The sequence below is a fragment of the Acromyrmex echinatior genome, chromosome 4 (assembly GCF_024713525.1).
Source record: "Acromyrmex echinatior isolate Ae372 chromosome 4, ASM2471352v2, whole genome shotgun sequence".
NCBI lineage: Eukaryota > Metazoa > Arthropoda > Insecta > Hymenoptera > Formicidae > Acromyrmex > Acromyrmex echinatior.
In genome coordinates this window covers 17095501-17115859 of record NC_141855.1, presented here as the reverse complement: position 1 = coordinate 17115859, position 20359 = coordinate 17095501, and the positions used below count along the sequence as shown (strand labels likewise).

The following is a 20359-nucleotide window of genomic DNA, read 5'->3' as shown; positions in this document are numbered from 1 at the left end:
TAGTGTCTTGGCACTAAGTATATGTATAGTCATCACATTGTTTACGAATTTAATTCTTTCTCTTTTTGTCATAAACTTTTCAATTATATTGTATGTCATTGCATTGTGAATCTAAATCAAATAATATGATAATTACGATATTTAATATATAATATTTTATGAAATGGTATATACATATATTTTTCTGAATTTTTGATTTCTTTTATATTATTACAGATGCATTTTGCTCCTAAAATGTGGGAACAGAGAATGAATAATAAACTAGCGCATTTAATAACGCAAATAATGTGCAATAAATAACGTTTTGTATAAAGTAATGTGCAATATTACAAAATGTACAATATTGCAATAGTACAAAATAAATGAAATTTTATAATAAATAATATATGTAAAAGTTTTATTATTTTATATATAATATTTATTTATTATTATTTTTTAATTTGTCACAATTTTTGAGCATTTTTTAGCATGAATTCAAAATTTAGAAAATAATGCGTTTAAAAACTTGAGGGAATGGCTAAAACATGGCGGACCAATCACAAGTGATAGTCGTATGGCGTCACTCTGATTGTAGGCTCTCTACTGCACTCTAGACGCGATGAGCGATGAACGACGAGCGATATCCAATGAAAGCTCTACTTTTTCTCACGTGACGATGCAAAACAAAACTCTTATTGTCTATCGCTCGTTGCTTATCGCCCATTGCGTCCAATGTGAACTAGACAATACGCGACGAGAAGCACGAAAGTGACTTTTCACTGCTCGTGATTTGTTAAGCTTTCAATTGTTTTTTTCGAACGTAAGATTCGCCCCACGCGAAATTGTATCTTTCAATTTATATTTACATATGTACGTATAATACGTATTCTACAATAAAGGTACAAACCCATGCAGAGGAATACCGGAACGCAGAACGAGAGCAGAACCAATCACGAGCGTTCCGCAGTTTTCGTTACGCGGTTTCGAATCCCTTTATCTCCACAGAGCGCAATGAGCGTAAGCGGAATCAACAGCAAATTCATAAATGACGTTTAAATATTGTATTTGTCATTCATTTTTTATTATCATGTATCTAAGTACAGAATTAAATGCATTTCTCATTGACAATAATTATTAAAGATGTTAAAATTTATGAAATGATTGGCTGAAACACTACATTGTGCGCGCGCGCACACGCACGCAATGTAGTGTTTCAGCCAATCAAACTCCATGCAGTTCAGTTTGGGAAAAATTACAAGCATAATTTAAGCTAATGACAGCGATATTTTAAATTTGGAATAACTCAGCGAAAAATGATCAAGGACGGTAAAAAAGCATTTTAAAGATAAAATTCTATACTTTTACATGCATACTGTCTCATTAAGCGGCGATCTGATTAGCAAGTTATGATCACTTGAAATGTGATAAATTTTTCCCAAATTTATAGTGTATCGCTTTTTTTATAACTAAGTGTACAATATTTAAACGTTATTTATTGGACTTGCTGTTGATTCCTTATGCTCATTGCGCTCCATGGAGATGAAGGAATTCGAAACCGCGTAACGAAAACTACGGAACGCTCATGATTGGTTTTGCTCTCGTATTCCACTGCATAAGTTTGCAGCCTAAGCTATTAGTTATAAATCAGAAGTTAAAAGCTGGAAATTGACCAATCACATTGTAGGATGGTGATAACACGCATTCTACAATAAGTCATTAATCACAAATCAGAAGTAAAGCCTATGTTCACGATGCTAGAAATCGGTCCGAGATCTCGGGATAGATTCTGTATCTCGAAACGAGATGAAAATTACAAAAGTGAGCGATTTACATACTAATAATTTCATTGGTCAACATCTAGTAAATCTGCTCACTTTTGTAATTTTCATCTTGTTTGAAGATACAGGGGGTCGATTCTGGGGATCAATTCTGTATCTTGAAACGAGATGAAAATTACAAAAGTGAGCAAATTTACTAGGTGTTGATCAATGAAATTATCAGTATTCTAGTAAATTCGTTCACTTTTGTAATTTTCATCTCGTTTCAAACAATATCTTCAAACAAGGTGAAAATTACAAAAGCGAATAAATTTACTTGTTGACCAATGAATCAGTATTCTAGTAAATTTGCTCACTTTTATAATTTCTACCTCATTTCAAGATACAGAATTGATCCTCAGAATCGACCCCCTCGGATGAAGAAAGAATTAATCAATCGCAATGATCATGTGATCAAATTGTTCAAATGTGATTTGTTAATTTTTTCTTTGTCCGAGATCTCAGACCAATTTCTAGCATCGTGGACATCGGACTTTAGAAGACGACAATCACAGTCGTCAATTTCCAACTTCTAACATCTGACGTCTGATTTATGACTAATGGCTTATTGTAGAATAGCCATGATGGGGAGCACAAACTCTTGCAACACATAACACATAATGCATAAGAAAATGAACCAATCAAAGTCTTTTATTTCCTTCCTTTCCATAAAATAAAAGACTCTGATTGGTTGATTTTCTTATGCCTCATGTTTTATGCGTTATGCAAGAGTCTCCTCGCTTAAGATATGTAAGATACATTATATTTGTTATGTAAAGTTGTAAATTTTACAATTTATATTTAATTATTCAGAATCAAAATACAAAATAATTTATTCTATTCAAGAAAAATTGTTCAGTATACATATTATAATTTATAATACAAACACCAACATGCTTTGCAAATATATACAATATATTGATATTTTATGTGAATTAATTATGTTTGAAATTTTGTTATTATTATATTATATTATATTAATATTGTTATTATTGGGTCATCTAAATAGTATCCGCGGTTTTTTGTCACTAGATGTGTGTTGATGGTCATATATCTAGTGACAAAGTATCGCGGATACTTTTTAGATAACCCAATATTATACAATATAAATGAGAGATAATAAAGGTGGGGGGGGGGGTGAAGAGCGCTTTTTAAAATCTTGCATAGGGCGCCAAAGATACTGGAACCGGTTTGCTGGGATTATATAATTATTCCTAAAAGTTTAGTCTTATGAGAACCTTTTTGAAGAAAAACTTTCCCTTTGCTCCCATGATCTTCACTTCATATTAAAACGTCCATCTGTTAAACTTTGTCGCCTTCTTTCTTTGGCATATTTATATCAGTCGATCTTTCTCCATAAGGGGTTCTGCACAATAAAAGGAACAGGGAACAGAGAATAGAGAATAAGAATTTCAATTTATCAGAAATAATGTATTGTGGAATACACAGTTTCTGATAAGTTGAAATTCTGATTCTCTGTTCTCTATTCCCTGTCTCTTTTATTATGTGGAGCCTCTGATTCTTTTTCTCTTGGGCTCTTCCTTTCATTGCGATCTACCTGAATCGTTTGAGTTGTTTTCCAGCCATAGCGCTGATCTCATGTGGGAAATCTGACTCAATGGATAAGTCAGAGTTCTTTTGACAAGCCCACGCTTGTCGTGTGATGTGATAAAGAAATTTACAATCGAGACTTAATTTGTAACTGTAAATATAATATTTATTTCACGAGTACAATTTTATACGAACGTACAGGACGAACACCTCTATTGATCTATTAATATAATATTTCTTTTTTTATTATTTTTTATGCTGCTAAGCAACTCGTTACCAACACAATCCTTAAGCTTACTACGCTCGCTGCGCTAGTGAGGCATTAAGAATTCCCCACACTCAGTCTTCACCGGAGCCCTCTGGTGATTGCTTTTGTTCTGGCCATATCTGTTTCGTCGAAAATACGGGAAACCAAGAGAACCATTTTCGTGTGAAGATGAAGAAGGCTGAACAGGCATAAATCTTTAAGGATCATTCTTAAAATTCAATCGATATTAGAATAAAACAGAAAAAGATAAAAATAATCTGATTAGGCGACTTCAATTTTCAATTCACAAATCGTCTTTAATACAAAATAAAGTTTGATACAGGTTTTAAGCATTAGTGAGAGAAAGACACTAAACCGACCCAAATTAGGCGTAAACAAACCGATGCATGTGAAGAAAGAGTGAACTAGCGAGGTGGCTAAGGTGAATGCTAATTGCTAGTCGATGCAATCTTTCTTTGAGTTCGTCGTTCTTTGTGCATTGTTGTCAACTCCTTTCTAACTTTCGCATTAACATGGACGTGAATATACGTTGTCTCGCGATAATTACTTACAATAATTGATACCTAATCGGATCTCATCGACTCCGTCATCGTGTTCTCCACTCCGTGCCTCCTTATTGCTCATTGTTCTGGGCATTTAACCAATATGTCAGATGTTAAGAGCCTCGAACATCCGACACTTAAGGTAAACATTTATATCTTACTCGTTTTTGTTCCTCCCACATACAATGTTTTCGAGATAATTCGCCATTTGAAAATTTTATCGTCTATAGTATTGTGTATAATTCTGTATAATTGATAAATATACTTATTTGTTAATTAATTTCAAGTAATCTTTTATAATGTTTAAAGATGCATATCTTTGAAGAAAATCGCCAAAGATAATATTTTATTAAATGTAAATATTTAAAGAATAGATAATTTTTAGAAATAAAAATTTTTCATAACAGATGTGAATATTATACATATGTATGTATGTGTATATATATATATATATATATATATATATATTATATAATATATATAATTATTATCTACATATATAGGAAAGGCCCTATGAAATCATTTTGAATAAATGCTAGAAGAATTAAAAAAAAATAATGCGTCATTTTGAAGGAAAATTTAAACACACATACACACACACACACACACACACACACGTTTGTATAAAAATATATAAATGCATATTATATAGTTAATATTAAATGTATATTTTTACATTTATTTAATCTAAATCTCTCTCATAAAAATGCTTTGATGAATGCTTATATGATATTTAAATGTTTTAATAGAATATATATTATACATATAAAGGGTGTTCTAGCAAGACATACACATATTGACACAAGTGTCATTGTGTTTTTGTTCAATATTCAATGAAAGATAAAGACAGAATGGCTTCTGTGTTGATATATGAGTGCGTTTCAAAGCACAAAACACATGATACATCATTTGTCCTTATTGATCACCAAAGAACAAAGAAGGACAAAGTAATATCTCATGCACTTTATGTTTAATTTGGAAACCAAATCTTTTGCTTAATTCAGAGCCGTTCTTTTACTAGAAAGTTCTCAAAATCTACTTACATATTAATAATGTAATTTTAAAACACAGGTTCCATATGAGCTTCTGAACAAAAAGTTTCGTTCTGCTCAGAAAACTCTTGATAGAGAAGTGTCGCATGTTCAGGCAGTATCTAATGAACTTGAGAAAAGTTTAAAGACTGATGGAACTTATGTAGCAAGTGGTGAAATTAGCAAATTGCTCGGTGGTGTAGTCGCTAGGCTTCAAGTTTTAAAGCGTAAAGCTCAAGAGTCCATAGCTGAGGAATTGCAAGCAGGCATGGTGTGCAAAAGAAGATTAGATCATTTAAAGGATCATGCTAATACCTCTTCCAGTGCTGTGAATCAATGGAGACGACAGAGATTAGACAGAATGCTTGTAGAATATTTTCTTCGCAAGGGATACTACAAAACGGCTACTAAATTGGCAGACAGTAGCGAACTTAGAGATCTAACAAATATTGGTATATAGTTTGATAAGTGATCATTATCACACTTCACACAAAGAATTCTTTACCATCATTGAAGCTGCATTAGACAAGCATCAAAATACTTATATTAGTAATATAGAACAAATAGAAAGGAAAAATAGAATCATAGAGCCGGTATTCATAATCAGTTCTTATACTCAAGATCATATTATGTTCTGTTTTAAGGTGAACCAATCGAAGAAATTAGTGTCTTAGACATTACTTAAGATGATCTTGAAATAAGAACAGAATCAAGAAAATGGCGAAGATCAATATGAATTGAAAAATTTATCGCAAAAATATATTTAAAAAATTCTCTTTTCAAATCAAATTTTTAAAATTTTATAAATTCTTAGTCAGAAAAAATTCTCTGCCTTCAATATCTTATAACATTTACAGATGTATTTATGGTATCGAGGGAAGTGGAAAAATCTTTAGCCAATCATGAAAGTGCGAGATGCATCGGTTGGTGTCATGATAATCGTTCGAAGTTAAGAAAACTAGGCAGCACTATGGAATTCAATTTACGCGTGCAAGAATTTATCGAATTAGTGCGAACCGACAGGCGGCTTGATGCGGTGAAGCATGCTCGCAAGTACTTCGCCAACTACGACGATTATCAGCTGCAGGAGATTCAGTGCTGCATGGGCCAGTTGGCCTTCCCGGCTCACGCATACTTGAGTCCCTATAAGGATTTACTGGATGAAAAGAGGTTCACAATTGTGCTATTTATATTGGCCATTTATAAACAGTTACAAAGTTATTGCAAAACTTTGATATAAAAATTGTAGTTTATTTAATTTATATAAATCAATAATTCATAAGAATTTGTTTATAGATGGGACAAATTGATCGAGACATTTCGACAGGAAAATTACAGATTGTTTCAGTTAGCGAGCCAGAGCGTATTCACGGTAGCTCTGCAAGCTGGCTTGTCGGCTCTTAAAACTCCCCAATGTTACAGCGCGAATAAAGAAGGTCGAAATCCTAGCTGTCCAGTTTGCAACGAAGCGTTAAATGAATTAGCCGCACCATTGCCTTTCGCTCATTGTTCGCAATCGCGACTTGTTTGTAGTATAAGTGGAAAACCACTAAACGAATACAATCAGCCTATGATGATGCCGAATGGATATGTGTATGGTGAACAAGTAAGTTAAATTATTGAAATATTAATAAATTAAATAATTTACAATATTATAATTCTTAGAATACTAATATTTTAAAGAATAATGTTAGTAAAATATATAATGTAGAGATGATATGATCAATATAAAATACAGCAATAATTTTAAACATAAAAAAGTATTATTTTATTATAATATTAAACTATATTATACAAGGAAGATTACGCATGCATTATGTATATGTGTGTATGTGATAAAAATTAAATTTTAGTAATATATCTTAATTAAATATACAAAATTTTACTTTATATGTTTCTGTCTGAGAGAGTATAAAGTAAAATTTTATATATTTATTATGATATATATTTATATATTTATTATGATATATTATTATATGATTGTACCTTTTCCAATGTTCGTAATTATATTTTTTGTTGTAGGCATTGGAAAAAATGGCTCAAGAAAATAATGGCACTGTGATCTGCCCAAAGACCAAAGAAGTATTTCCATATAAAAAAATTGAAAAGGTTTACGTAATGTAAACTCTCGCATTGACACAAAGTATATATATATATATGTTGTACTATATGCTTGACGCTTATGCCTCTCTTTGCTCCAATACTTCTGTTATTTAAATAATAATTGTATACTATACTAATAATACTGGAATGAAATAACATCTATTTTTAAGGAAAACTTGATCGACTTATTAACATCCATCCTGCATAAAAAAATATGTAATGAAGAATATTACTGTAATTTATTGTTACATAGTATAATATTAATTATTTGTTAACGGGGATAGTTAATCCTTATTCATTTATTTAACGTTCTTTCTACAATAAATTGAATGGTTCAAACTGTTTTCCATAAATCTACTTATTCATAAAACGCAACCATGTATTTCTTATCTTACAAAGTCCTGACATATGTAGGGTTTATCAGAATTCATATTTTATATCGGATGAAAAAAGTTTTTCAGATATTGAATAAAACTGTACTAAAATGATGCACAAAAGTAATGTTAAAAGTTCAAGTTTTCTGAAAATTAGGTTATAAAAATAATGTATGAACTCAATTAACTTAATCCGTAAAATTAAACTTTTCTAAAAATTAAATTTTTTAAAGAATTCAAACACGATAGGATCGAATTTTTACATTATATTCGAAAAATAATTTGAGTAATTTAATGTGTATTTATAATCAAAAGAGCTGCAATTTTTAATCACCCTACGTATGCATATGTATATTTAGTTGATATATTGTGCATACATTCCAACATAGAAATGACAAAACTGCTGATAAAGCAGTAACAATGTATGAATCAACTTATACCATTAAAGATTTGTATTATTTTTATGTGGAAATGAATGCGTATTTAAATCTTATTAATATTGAATACTAATGCATGAATATTTTTAATAGTTTGCTTAAAATCTAAATGGTATAATATGCGCGAAACAATTCGTCGAATGAAATTTGTTCGTGTGACCGAGAATCCATATAAAAATATTTTATCTACCCTAGCAATTTTTTTTCTCTTCCTTAAATTCATGAATCTTCCGATTTTATTGGATTATTTATCGAATTCCCTTGATCATTTATTGTCTGTTGTTTTATGTGGAGGATTGTCCTTGTAGGAATTCAAAATGTGTTTTAGAATTGTTATTTTCATCAGTCTGATAAGATAACGATCGAGGTAAGACATTCCATTATTTTTCCTTAATAAAATAATGAATAGAAACACACCTTTTATATTGCGATGCAGTGATTCTATCAAGTAATTTATTTTATAACTATATTTTTTTGGAGAAGACTTATACATATAATCTATTAAATGAATTAGATCAATTTAATTAAATTTATTAGATTGTAAAACCTACGCAATTTATTTAATTCTTAGAATCACTGTATTACAAAAAATGAGTTTTTTTTCTTCAAATATGTTTGTCATGCGATGAATTTGTTACGTTCATTGATTAGTAAAGGCTAAACGAATGAAAGATATAATGGAGTAATATTATCGTTATGTATAAGTATATAGAGATAATAGATGTATTATAAAGCTTACTCTTTAGCATAATTAAAAATGCATGTGTAAATGCGAACGAATAAAATTCGCACTTCTGCTGAATATGTTCTATATCTTATATTCTTGTCTAAAGTATTTCGACACATTATATTCTCTAATATTGTTCGGATTTAATAGCTCTCTTATCAGTACAAAAAAAATAAAATTAAAACAAAATCTGATAAAATCAGTAAAATAGAATTTGGTGAAATTGAACATCTCGTAACACAGCATAACATCTAAATGAAAATCCTGTACAAAAAAAATAAAATATAAAATTATAGACGTTTAAGAGCTGTATCAAAATGTATCTTGTAATCAAAATTAATATACTGCATTACAAATATACATACAATAAAATTATTATGAATAAATTTTGATCAAAACAGATAAAAGATTGTTAAATTTGTGTGATAATGTGATTATGATATTAATACATATATTTAGTATAATCTTTGAAAAACATTCAAAATAGATATTTAAAGCTTAAACTGTATCTATTTAAAAATAATCTTTAACAAGAGCAATGTATGTTGCAATGAAAAAAATTATGGAGATCGTCCAGGTACAGCTTAATGGAAGAGTATTATCTATTGTACAGCTTAATCTCACGACCATTTGAAATGCATAAAAATTCATCGCTACATAAACCATAAATAACATAAGCATACATTATAAGCTTGTATACATATATATGAGGAAAAAAATTACGTAATTATTATTATTATATAACATAATCATAGCCCGAAAAAATGTAACTACTTCCAATTTCTAAAATTGTCACTCATTAATCTACAAGTATAAGGTGGAAAGCTCGTCAAAATTGTGAGGGGACTAGTATCAATTGGATGGCCAACAGTCTTAACTCTCCTGCATCTCGTGATGTAATATAACTTGTTCCAACTGTTGCAAAACAAAAAATTCATAAAAGCATACTAAAATTTAACTTGAAATAATTGATTATAAAATAAAGACGTAATGAATTTGTTTTAAAAAAATGACTTCATTTTGACTTCTGAAAAAATATGAGATACTATAATTTTTTTATATAAATGCAACATAAATATTATGTAATAAGAATATTAAATCAAGTACTAAATCGTACTAAAAAAGTAAAAAAATACAATCTTGTAATTACAGAATAAATAAATAATATGAAAGTTTATTACATCAGATCTTGCTATATTCTATTATGATGTAAAGAAATTATTAGACTTGGCCCTTTATTTTGTAAATTATGTTGATTTTACCAAAAATTTAAACTGCAGAATTTAAAAGTTTGAGAATTGTAAATTTAATTTTAACATAAATATAAAATTATATGTGTAATAATTTCATGAAATAGTTGCTAGAATTTAAAATTGCCTCGTCTTTCAAATTAGTTTCATATTATTACATATCTATAGCTAGTATAATTTCAAAATTGAAATATTTTCTGCAGGGAAATTCAGCATGACAACTTTAGTAAACTCTATTTAAAAATGTAATGCTTATCTATTAAGAGATATATTCTCATTACGCGTTTAACACTACATGAGAGAACAATTCTATTAAATGTTTTTATTCTCTTTTAAATGTGATTGTAATAAATAAAAAATGCGTTAAACGCGTAACGAATTACAGGTTCAAATATGTGATCTTCCTGATAATGATTTCTATTTGAATACAAAAAATGGAGCGCCGCATAACTTTTATTAATAAGGCTTATTGGTCCGGTTTTAGTAATAGGGGCAGTAGTAATAATAGTAGAGAATTAGTTTCTATAATTCTCATAGAACCATGGATTCCGGTATTTCCTATACAAATCTGTTGTATGAGACGATCATTTTGTATTATTAATGCACTTTACATGGTCTTAATTTACTTTCGTATCTATTTCTTCTATTAACGGGATTTAAAAAATTATCAATCAATAAAAACTCCAAGCCACACACTTATAGAAAACACGCATTGCTTCCAAATAGCTTAATTAAGAGCTTATCCTTATATAATTGTTATTTAAAGAATTATACGATTAGATATATATTTATATATATGTATGTATTTAACGTATATATAAGCAAACGAGCATTCTGGAAAACATCTCTCTTATTTGTGTCGAGGAAAGTAATGTTCGTTTCTGAAATGTCATTTCTTTTCTCGAGTTGTTTTTAGGAATAACGTTTTACTTTTCTTCTTCAACATTATTATTTCTTCAAGTTTTTAAATCGTTATTTCACATTATTTTAATTTGTAATTATGTGTGGGAGATAGACTGCACTCTTAATTTGCAATATTTTTTTTAGCTCCTGAGTTAATATAAGCATATTGCTAAATCTTATCTTTAAAACGATCAAAATTTTATGTTGGCCACGATAGAAGGCATCACCATGGAAAACAGAATTCCAGTGAAAATCCCCGTCATCAAAGACGCCGCTCCAAACATGCCGGCCGTCGAAGCATACTGTGAATCCACCATTCTAAATACAAAATATTTCTCAATAATAATATTTTATATATATATATACATATATATATATATATATATATATATATATATGTACTTATTATATAAATTTTTTTCCTCTATTTTCCATTAATCACGCTTACCTAGGGCAATACATCATCGACAATGATGATAGGTAGCCGCTACTAAGGCCCATAGTAATGGCAATAACCCAGAACACCCAATCATTTTTAATAAGTACCGGTAATATTCTTTCTACGCCCATTGGCTGATAGTTGCAAATTAAAAACAATGGTATGTAGACAATTCGTAGAATCACTGGAATCACTAGATACTTTCTGCTCGGCTGAAAAAGAATTAATAAATAAAAGTTAATTAATAAACAAATAGAATTGTACAATAAATATATTAGAGATATTATCAACCATAATTTTATAATATAATTTTGTAATATAATTACATACAGAAAAAATATAAATATATAACAATATAAAGTGTGTAATACATAAAACTAAAGTTTACATACCCACTGAACCAACGATGCGATTAAACTTCCTAGCATGGCAGTGATATTGAATGTTAAAAAGCACATAACACTGCTATAATATTCAGAAGGAATCACAAAATTCTTGTCTGAAGACTGTATATCAGATTGGACAGATGGGAAAAGTGCTAAAGTGACAAAGAAGATTAAAAATATGTTGAAACATTGTGGAAAGCACGCCTTGAACACCTTCCAATAAGCTGGTTTTCCTCTTGAATTGTTCTCTAATTGTCTTTTGTTCGTCTCTTTTTGATGAAGAAGCTCGTGATATCGATAAAATCTCTACGATTCAATTAACATTAGTTAAATAACTTTTTTATACATTTTGTTTAAAAATTAATAAATCACTGTATTAATTAATAAAAAAATTTATAATTATCTGACTTAAAAGTTAATTTTTAACAAAAATCTTACATTAATTGGAAGTGCAAAGTACGTGTCAAAGCAGGCCAGGAGAATAAACAAAGCCGTGATGAAGTAATATATTGCGGCAGTGCGCGCATTTGGCGCCATTATTTGAGCTAGGAAGTTTATTATGGCTGTAAAAGTTCCACTGATATTCTGAAACAAAATTATCAATAGATAACAAATTACAAATGTTTTTGTGCAATCTTTATCGAAAGTAATTGAAGCTAATATTTACCGAGCCTAAGACAACAGCACCTGTGTACCTGATAGGTAATTTAGCTGCCATTCCAAACACTGAGTTCTGATAAATGCCATTGGCAGCTAAAATATAAATTATCAATATATATATATATATATAATTCAAATATTAGGAATCAATAATGACAATATCTATTAATAAATATACATATATATCTTTATTTAACGTACTAATTTCAATATAAACTTGTTTATTATTTGTTGTCATATATATGTTTTACATATCATACATATAATATAATAAATAAAAAAGTAAATAAATACTAATAAATTAACAACAGTTATTACAACAACTTACTTACTATTTAATATAACTACAGATATCATAGTAATCCAGAAAAATATTCCAGGCCAACCAGAACTGTCAGTCATTGCCAAAATGACAGTAAAGACAAATATTAAGACCAAAACAAAGATACTCCATACTATACGCGCCGTTAAGTTGCCTCTGAAAAGCCAAGCCTCTTTAGTGTAAAATATATTATTATTTATTTATATAAGTTGTTAAATATTATTTATATAATCTAAGATCAACAAAATTTATATTTATAATTGTAATTATCAGTATTATTAATATTGTAATAAAGATATACATAAGTTAAGCAGACATACAATATTTGTATTTTGACATAAAATATATGTATTTTGTATACATACCCAAATTGCAAAAATATATTCAGCCAATTGAATAATAAATTTGGTACGTGTGATGCAAATGACAGATATGCAAGAAAATTCATCGCATAATTTGTATCTACACCAGTATATTCCTTCGACAATTTATAACTGACAAAATACTGTAAATATAATAGTTTCATATAAATAATATTATAAAATTTCAACTATACAATATTATAATATTATAAATTATTATGTCTTGGCTTACATCTTTAGCTGTTATAAACATATTCCATGGCATCAAGGCACCGATTCCATGAAGTATCAATATGAAAAATACTAAATTTAATCTACAAAAAAAAATACAAAATATAAATTTATTTAAACCAATAATATTTTTATGATTATTATATACCGGGTGTTTCAGACCACCCTTTTATCTTCCCAGAATAAGATCTAATCATAAAAGTGTTCAGATAAAAGTTGTAGAGCTTAAAAAGATCTATTTACTAATCTTATCGGTTTGATTTTAGGTGGCGTCGCCAAAATCGCATTGATTTTTTTTAATGGAATACTCAACTTTTTATTCCAGTAATATATCTAATAGCCGATGTCGAGAGCTTTTCAAAACACTACAATAAAGTTATTTTTCATTGAGTACTTTTCGAGTTATAAGGCTCGAAAGTTACAGTACCGCCGGCATTAACGTTACACAAAATATCCAATCGACGGCTAAAATCTCTTGAATGTTGTTTAGGATCATGTCCTGAATAACATTTATCAAGATCAAAGTCATTTGAGGTTGTACTTCTTATTTTCATTTTTACTTAATAAAAAGTTCCATTAAAAGAAATCGACGTGATCTTGACCTGATCTTGCTATTTAAGGTCGAATTGATAAGATCAATAAGTAGATTTTTTTAAATCCTACAACTTTTATTTGAACACCTTTATTGGACCTTATCCTGTTAAGATAAAAGGGTGATCTGAAACACTCGGAACATATAATTTCCTATATATAGGGTGTTTGATAAGTAACAATAAATCTTTCGCACGGAGGCAAAATGAACTAAACTGAGAAGAAAAGTCCTCTATCATTTTGCAATTTTCGCAATAATTAAGATATTAATTGTTGAAAATTAGTTTTCCAATAATTTTTTACTCTATCATCTTAATACTATAATCTTTACAGAAAAACTGTAAGAGACAAAAATTGTTTATTTTCTTCTCATAAAGTTCTGAGAATTTTTTTAGAATTTTTTCAAAATTTTGTACTATCGTATTTTCTCATGTTGGTAAAAATAAGAAAAATGCAGTACTAAAAAGTTAATAAAAAAATTTTGAAAAACTTCTTAAAACTCTATAAGAGGAAAAAAAAACAATTTTTATCTCTTGTAGTTTTTCTGCAAAGTTGATAGTATGAGTAAAAAATTATTGAAAACCAATTTTCGATAATTTTTAGTAATTAATATCTTGTTTACTAATGCGGAAATTGTAAAATAGTAGAGAACTTTTCTTCTCAGGTTAGTCCATTCTGCTCCTGTGCGAAAGATTTATTTATTTATTTATTTATCAAACACTGTATATATGTATATATTATTCTAATATGCATTCCTACATTACTGAAAACAGTATAAATTTTATATAAATAAATAATTTTATTAAACAAATATTAATAAATTTATAGTATACCTATCTCTAGGAGGATTTAATTCGAGATCTGCTTGATCCATTGTAACACCTTTAAAATTCAATTCGTCGTCAGGTCTACCTGTGCCTTCCCATCCTGGTGAAAGACGTACTGGTTCTGAACCTTAACATTAATTCGTTAAAAATTTGCTGAATATCTTACATAATGTATTTGTAATATTAAACATTGTCAATATTATTATATTAATTAAAAACTTTGTATATAATATACTAACTTTCTTAAAAAATTTTTGTATTAACATTAAATTGAAAAGTTCCTATTTGAATTAAATTCAGACTTCTTTTTTAAACTTTTAGATTAGAGAAATTAATTATCTAATATAATAATTTAATATAATAATCTTAAATAATTTTTTTGGGTTTTAAAAAATTAATATTAAAAATAAATAAATATATTAATTTTAAAAAGATAATTATAATAAAATAATTTGTTTAATATCTAAAGATAATAATGTAATTATTAATAATGTTTAAATTAATTTTTAATAATGTAATTATTAAAAATAAAGGCAAAGAAAGATTTTAGATAGCTAACATACTAAAATATTTAAAAAAAGAAAGAATGAGAAAACTAATTACAACAAAGAGATAATTTGTGCGCGTTGTAACGGAATGTGGCAATTAATTGAGTCGTTAAAATCAATTAATATAATTTGAGAGCCTATACATATATGACATATATTAACAATTTGTATAGAGAATTTAAATAATAAAAAGTTATATGCATGCAATGAGATACAATAAATGATCGTTAATTACCAACAAGCAGAGGAAAAGTATTATAAGATTTGCAAATAGAATCTATAAAAAAAGATATATTCTAAATTAGCACATTTTAGAAAACTAGAAATACTAATATAAAATATTATGTAATATATAATATATACAATACAAGCAAAACAAGAAAATACATATAAATAAACTTGTATAATGTATGCATATCAAATATAATATTATTTCTCATCAATAAATGAAGTAAATGTAACGTAAAAAAAAAATTATATATTAATATAATATATTAATATAATATTATATATTAATATAATTTATACATAAATATATAAAATTATGTTCTTTTGTCAATTATATTTAAGGGATTAAATTGTCAAGTCACCTTCTATAATCATCTTCCTTGCATTTAATTATTTAAATAGAATTTAGCAAGATAAATAGCAAAGAAATATTATATTATTGCTTAGCAGATTATAATTATTGATAATAATTTTTTACTGAATGCTGTGAAGATTAGAAACACTGCTTGAAGTCTTGAACTTCTGACTGTGAGTGACAACATGAAAGACTCAAATTCATTCAGCTGAATCGACATGTCACATCAGCAAAATAAATCTTTGTACACAAGAAAATATGATTCTTTTAAAAGTTAGGAATGCAGGGAATTTGATATAGTTTAAATTATAACAACAAATTGTATATAAACAAATTATATATAACTGCGTGTGCAATAAAATTATAAATACAAATATAAAAGACAAATAAAAGAATATATAAAGAGAAAATAGATACATAAAATAAAATTTTATATATATATATATATATATATATATATATATATATACTTTTAATAAAACGTAAACAATTAAAAAATATAAATAAAGAAATAAATATGTAAATATAATAAAATTTAGCATAAATAAGTATATGGGCAATTTTATATATACATATAAAATTTCTGCATTATTTTATAATTAATTATTTATAACATTTCAATAGATCATAAATCGATTTTTGCTGCATTTTGATTAAATAAAAATTTTAACAATTTTAAATGCACTTATAAGATTAGTTTTCATTGCTATATTATATAAATTACACTAAGAATTTTCTTCTTGATTTCAAATCTCGAAAAAATACTTATTTCACTTTAAGTAAAAAAAGTATATACTAGTCTATAAAAAAATAGATCTATTATCTGTTACAAAGCAATTAAATAGCAAATAAGCAAATAAGCATACATTTTAAGATAAAAAAAATCGCATTCATATTTCACTTTTATTGGAAAATATATTATATATTTCTGAAATTCATTAATATATGTATTAGGTGTTGGAATTAATTCGTAGCGTTTTACAAGTGATGGGAAGTACTTTCATTAATGTATTTTTTAATGCTCATGTGAAATAAATAACATTCTTTCATTAAAAACGCTACGAATTAATTCCAACACCTAATAATATGTGAATTATATGCTAAATAGGCGCATTAATTGATAAAAATGAGGTTTGAATGCGGATTCTTGTATTTTAAAAATATCTTATCAGTCTTCAGAATTATAATAGAGAATGAGATGAATGAAATAAATGATGCCTCAAAAAAGCTTTTAAGAAAGAGATCTAAGAAAATGGACATATTTCTATGGAAATTGTTAACAATTAAGACAATTCATTAAATTGTTAAATATAAATTAACTTATTTGAGTGCACTAAAATTGAGTTGAAATTGAGTTGAGTTTAAAAAATTATTTCAGTAATATAGTTAATATAATTATCAATCATAAAATACAATTCACAATATGTTAAGATTAATCTAAATATTTGGATGTTGATAATATATCAAAAATTATAATTTTATTCCATAGATTAAATTATTTCAAATTTATTTAAATTTCTCTCTAAGATCAATTTAGAATCAATTTAAACTTCACTGAATTATCTTAAATTGTAAATATTATGTAGCACAAAAATCATACATTACTAATTTTAATCAAACCAGTCTGTTCAGTTTGCTTACTTTATAAAATTATCAGATTAAAATTATTAAGATATATTTTGTTTCTATCAAGCTCAACAAGCTACGAACCAATGTTAAATCCACAAATACTTCACTGTCAATGCCAAGGATGCTAAGTCCACAGCATAAAAGCCTCTTCTGCAGACTGGTTTGGGCAGCTGTATGGTGGGAAAATAAAACCACAAGAAAACCATTCCAAGAAAGCTGCATTCCCTTGTAGCCATGATAGCGGATGCGACAGACGTATCACGGCCCCATTACCTTTGGAAGGTATGATGCGGGTCCCATTGGAGTCTTTCAGAAGAGTCTGTTCCTCAGGCCCCACACCAAATTCTTTCTTCGTGTAAGTGCCTGCCATTTTTCTCTTTTTGTTAATTTTTTTGTTACGAAAGAAAATTCTTTAAACACTATTGACTTTGATGATGTACTTCAATAATAACTGCAACAACTTTAATACATCTCTCGACAACTGGTCCAGAAAAAGTGTAATTCCATTAGAACTTTCTACACTTTGCTATCTGATTTGTCCTTGTCTGAAAAATAATATTTATTTTCAGTTGTGATGTACTGATGATATTGCATGGAATTTTGATAAAATCTTTGAAAGTTTATCGCTTTTGTGTGCAAAAATATTAAAATAAATTTGAAATAGTTTTATATAAAAAAATTTGTACGTAAACTAATCATAAGATGGTACTTATAGTTAATTCTTATATTTAAGATTATCTAATTGTAAGTATAAATTTAAGATGTCATAAATCAATCACAGATCAATATATAGTTGATTCTTATATTTAATGCTTTTAAATATAGTCTTAAAAAATCATAAACTAATCAGAAAACCACATTAGCATCTTAAAATATTACTTAAGATTTTAAAATAAGAATCAACTATACCAGCCATAAAGAATATATGAAATGTATGATATCCAATGTAATTTTTTAAAATTTAAATATTATTTAAAGGGTATATATACAGTAAAATCTATCTTTTATACATATAAAACAGTAAATAAATTTAAATTATGAGAAGTATTTTCGCAATATTTTAAGCAAACTATAAATATTAATATTTTACATAATTTTAATAATTTAGTAAATAATTTTAATAAGTATAATTTAGTTTAATAAATAAATCTGAATACATTCGATGTAATAATTCTAAAAATCATAAAATAAAAATTAGATTAACAATATCATAAAAATTATATTGCAAATTGATAAAAAAATAAAATATCTTCTCTTCGATACACAGTGACCTAGATATTTAACATCACAGTAGAGGAATTAAATATACCTCGTATTAATTCAATGTAAGTTAAGCAGGCAAAATATTATATGTATGCGTGATAAATATATATATTCTCTTCTCTACATTATTCCAGATTTCATGATAAATCGGACGTATTTTGTGTGCATTTCGTCGAAGAGCAGGTTAATGGTAGTGCAGGAGAGTGCAGCCGATGAGAAAGATAAGAGACAGACCTTAACACCGGCGACCCTATTTTTTTGCCATCTCGAGTTCGACTACCGGAGATAACCAGAGAATGATTCGCTAAGCTAAGCTTATTACCGGCGATTGACGTTAATGGATCGCCCGAAGGATGGGTGCGTGATGAAAAAAAGAATCACGTGCCAATGTCCATCAGTCGACGGTTCGATTCGTGTGTTTTGTTTGCTTGTCGCACACTTTGCAAGAGGAGAGGGAGAGTGGAAAAAAAAGGTGTATAGTCAGCGACAGAGTCGAGTTGAGAATGTTGAGATCGTTCGAGATACGGAGAACAACACTACGGGACGGAAACACGCGAGCGGTAGTACCATGTTTCCGTACTGCGCGGCACTCCGCTAGGTTAGATCGCGGGGGGTTACGAGTTCATCGAGATATGCGGCGCGGCATGCCGCCGAAGAGCACCGAAGAGCGCCGAAGAGGGCCGAGGAGCGTCGAGTGTCCACGAGGTGCGACGTTCGAAAAGAAGGCGTAAAAATAGCGCGCATCCACGACGAGTCCGTTCGTTTCGATCGTAATGCGACGAAAAGAGACGAAAACGGATACTCACACTCACGTTCTTGTGCAACACGCGAGTTGCAACGGCCGCTGATCATCATTCGCTGATCGACGATTGCTCGAGAATGGAAGTTGAAACTCGTAGTAGGAGCGACAATGTGACTGCTGATATTAATAATCATACGCGATAAATCATGCTCAATGAAGCATGACGTTTTACCTGTTCACGCCTGTATCGCAGTTTCAGCTACGTTTTTCTTATCCCTTGTGTTTTTTTTCCCTTCTTTAGAGTTCGATCTTTTTTATTCCGAATGTAGTAAAATTATACTAAACGAAAAATGACACATCGAGTAACATTGAGAGATTATTATGAGACTCGTAATTATCGTTTTCGTCATAATCGTTTCTTAAAGCTCTATTCAAACGGGTTTGCAATGCAGCATCAGAGCTGGAGAAAGCGACTTGAGAGCGGTCATCCCACAGGTCTATTCTGTAATTTAGCGCAAGTTTCGTTATTATTATAACGCTGTAACTTTTTTATCATTATAATGATAACAAAATTTAAGAGTTACAGAATAGGTCTGCTAATCTGACAGCACAGATTTTGTATGTACGCAGAGAAATCAACCAATCACGTGTGCAATATAGAAAACACGGCACTATGATTCGTTTGCTTTAGACTAGCGATTGATTTCTTTATATAAACGTGACTGTGTGAATAGACCTAATAATTACATACAAGATGACCTCGAATATTTAAATAACGTAGTAAAAGGATGAAG

At 28.5% G+C, this 20359-nt stretch overlaps 2 protein-coding genes and 1 long non-coding RNA gene across 12 annotated transcripts; 2 read left to right on the top strand and 1 right to left on the bottom strand.

Moving 5' to 3' along the window:
• The first annotated feature begins 3617 nt into the window (after window positions 1-3617).
• Kaz (E3 ubiquitin-protein transferase Katazuke) lies at window positions 3618-7635 on the top strand. The gene is made up of 5 exons (XM_011055190.2): window positions 3618-4299; window positions 5229-5640; window positions 6046-6358; window positions 6485-6794; window positions 7211-7635. Exons 1-5 carry the CDS (start codon window positions 4261-4263, stop codon window positions 7310-7312), a joined length of 1176 nt encoding a protein of 391 aa, XP_011053492.1. The 5' UTR covers window positions 3618-4260; the 3' UTR covers window positions 7313-7635.
• LOC105145550 (equilibrative nucleoside transporter 1) lies at window positions 7576-19965 on the bottom strand. 10 transcript variants are annotated; one of them, XM_087405067.1, is made up of 12 exons: window positions 19798-19965; window positions 17834-18105; window positions 15584-15625; window positions 14807-14927; window positions 13384-13465; window positions 13155-13294; window positions 12800-12945; window positions 12475-12560; window positions 12246-12392; window positions 11814-12113; window positions 11431-11633; window positions 7576-11300 (listed from the first exon to the last, which is right to left on the bottom strand). In XM_087405067.1, the coding sequence occupies exons 2-12, from the start codon at window positions 17928-17930 to the stop codon at window positions 11174-11176; spliced, it is 1491 nt and encodes a 496-aa protein (XP_087261193.1). In that variant the 5' UTR covers window positions 17931-18105; window positions 19798-19965; the 3' UTR covers window positions 7576-11173. The 10 variants fall into 10 exon arrangements, with proteins under 10 accessions (XP_087261193.1, XP_087261194.1, XP_087261190.1 ...); XM_087405068.1 differs by lacking the exon at window positions 19798-19965 and adding an exon at window positions 19630-19767; XM_087405064.1 differs by lacking the exon at window positions 19798-19965 and adding an exon at window positions 19146-19287.
• Window positions 17813-19269, top strand: LOC147910049 (uncharacterized). The gene is made up of 2 exons (XR_015544721.1): window positions 17813-17915; window positions 18958-19269. It is a non-coding gene; the product is annotated as an uncharacterized LOC147910049 (long non-coding RNA).
• Window positions 19966-20359: the final 394 nt, after the last annotated feature.

Bases quoted from the DNA above. Each gene is read 5' to 3' on its own strand.
- Kaz (XM_011055190.2), top strand. From the start codon at position 4,261: ATGTCAGATGTTAAGAGCCTCGAACATCCGACACTTAAG. The intron at 6,359-6,484 runs GTTCACAATTGT...ATTTGTTTATAG, and splicing joins GATTTACTGGATGAAAAGAG to ATGGGACAAATTGATCGAGA. The intron at 6,795-7,210 runs GTAAGTTAAATT...TTTTTGTTGTAG, and splicing joins GATATGTGTATGGTGAACAA to GCATTGGAAAAAATGGCTCA.
- LOC105145550 (XM_087405063.1), bottom strand. From the start codon at position 17,782: ATGCAGCTTTCTTGGAATGGTTTTCTTGTGGTTTTATTTTCCCACCAT. The intron at 12,946-13,154 runs GTATGTATACAA...TTGGCTTTTCAG, and splicing joins AATATATTTTTGCAATTTGG to AGGCAACTTAACGGCGCGTA. The intron at 11,301-11,430 runs GTAAGCGTGATT...TTTTGTATTTAG, and splicing joins TCGATGATGTATTGCCCTAG to AATGGTGGATTCACAGTATG.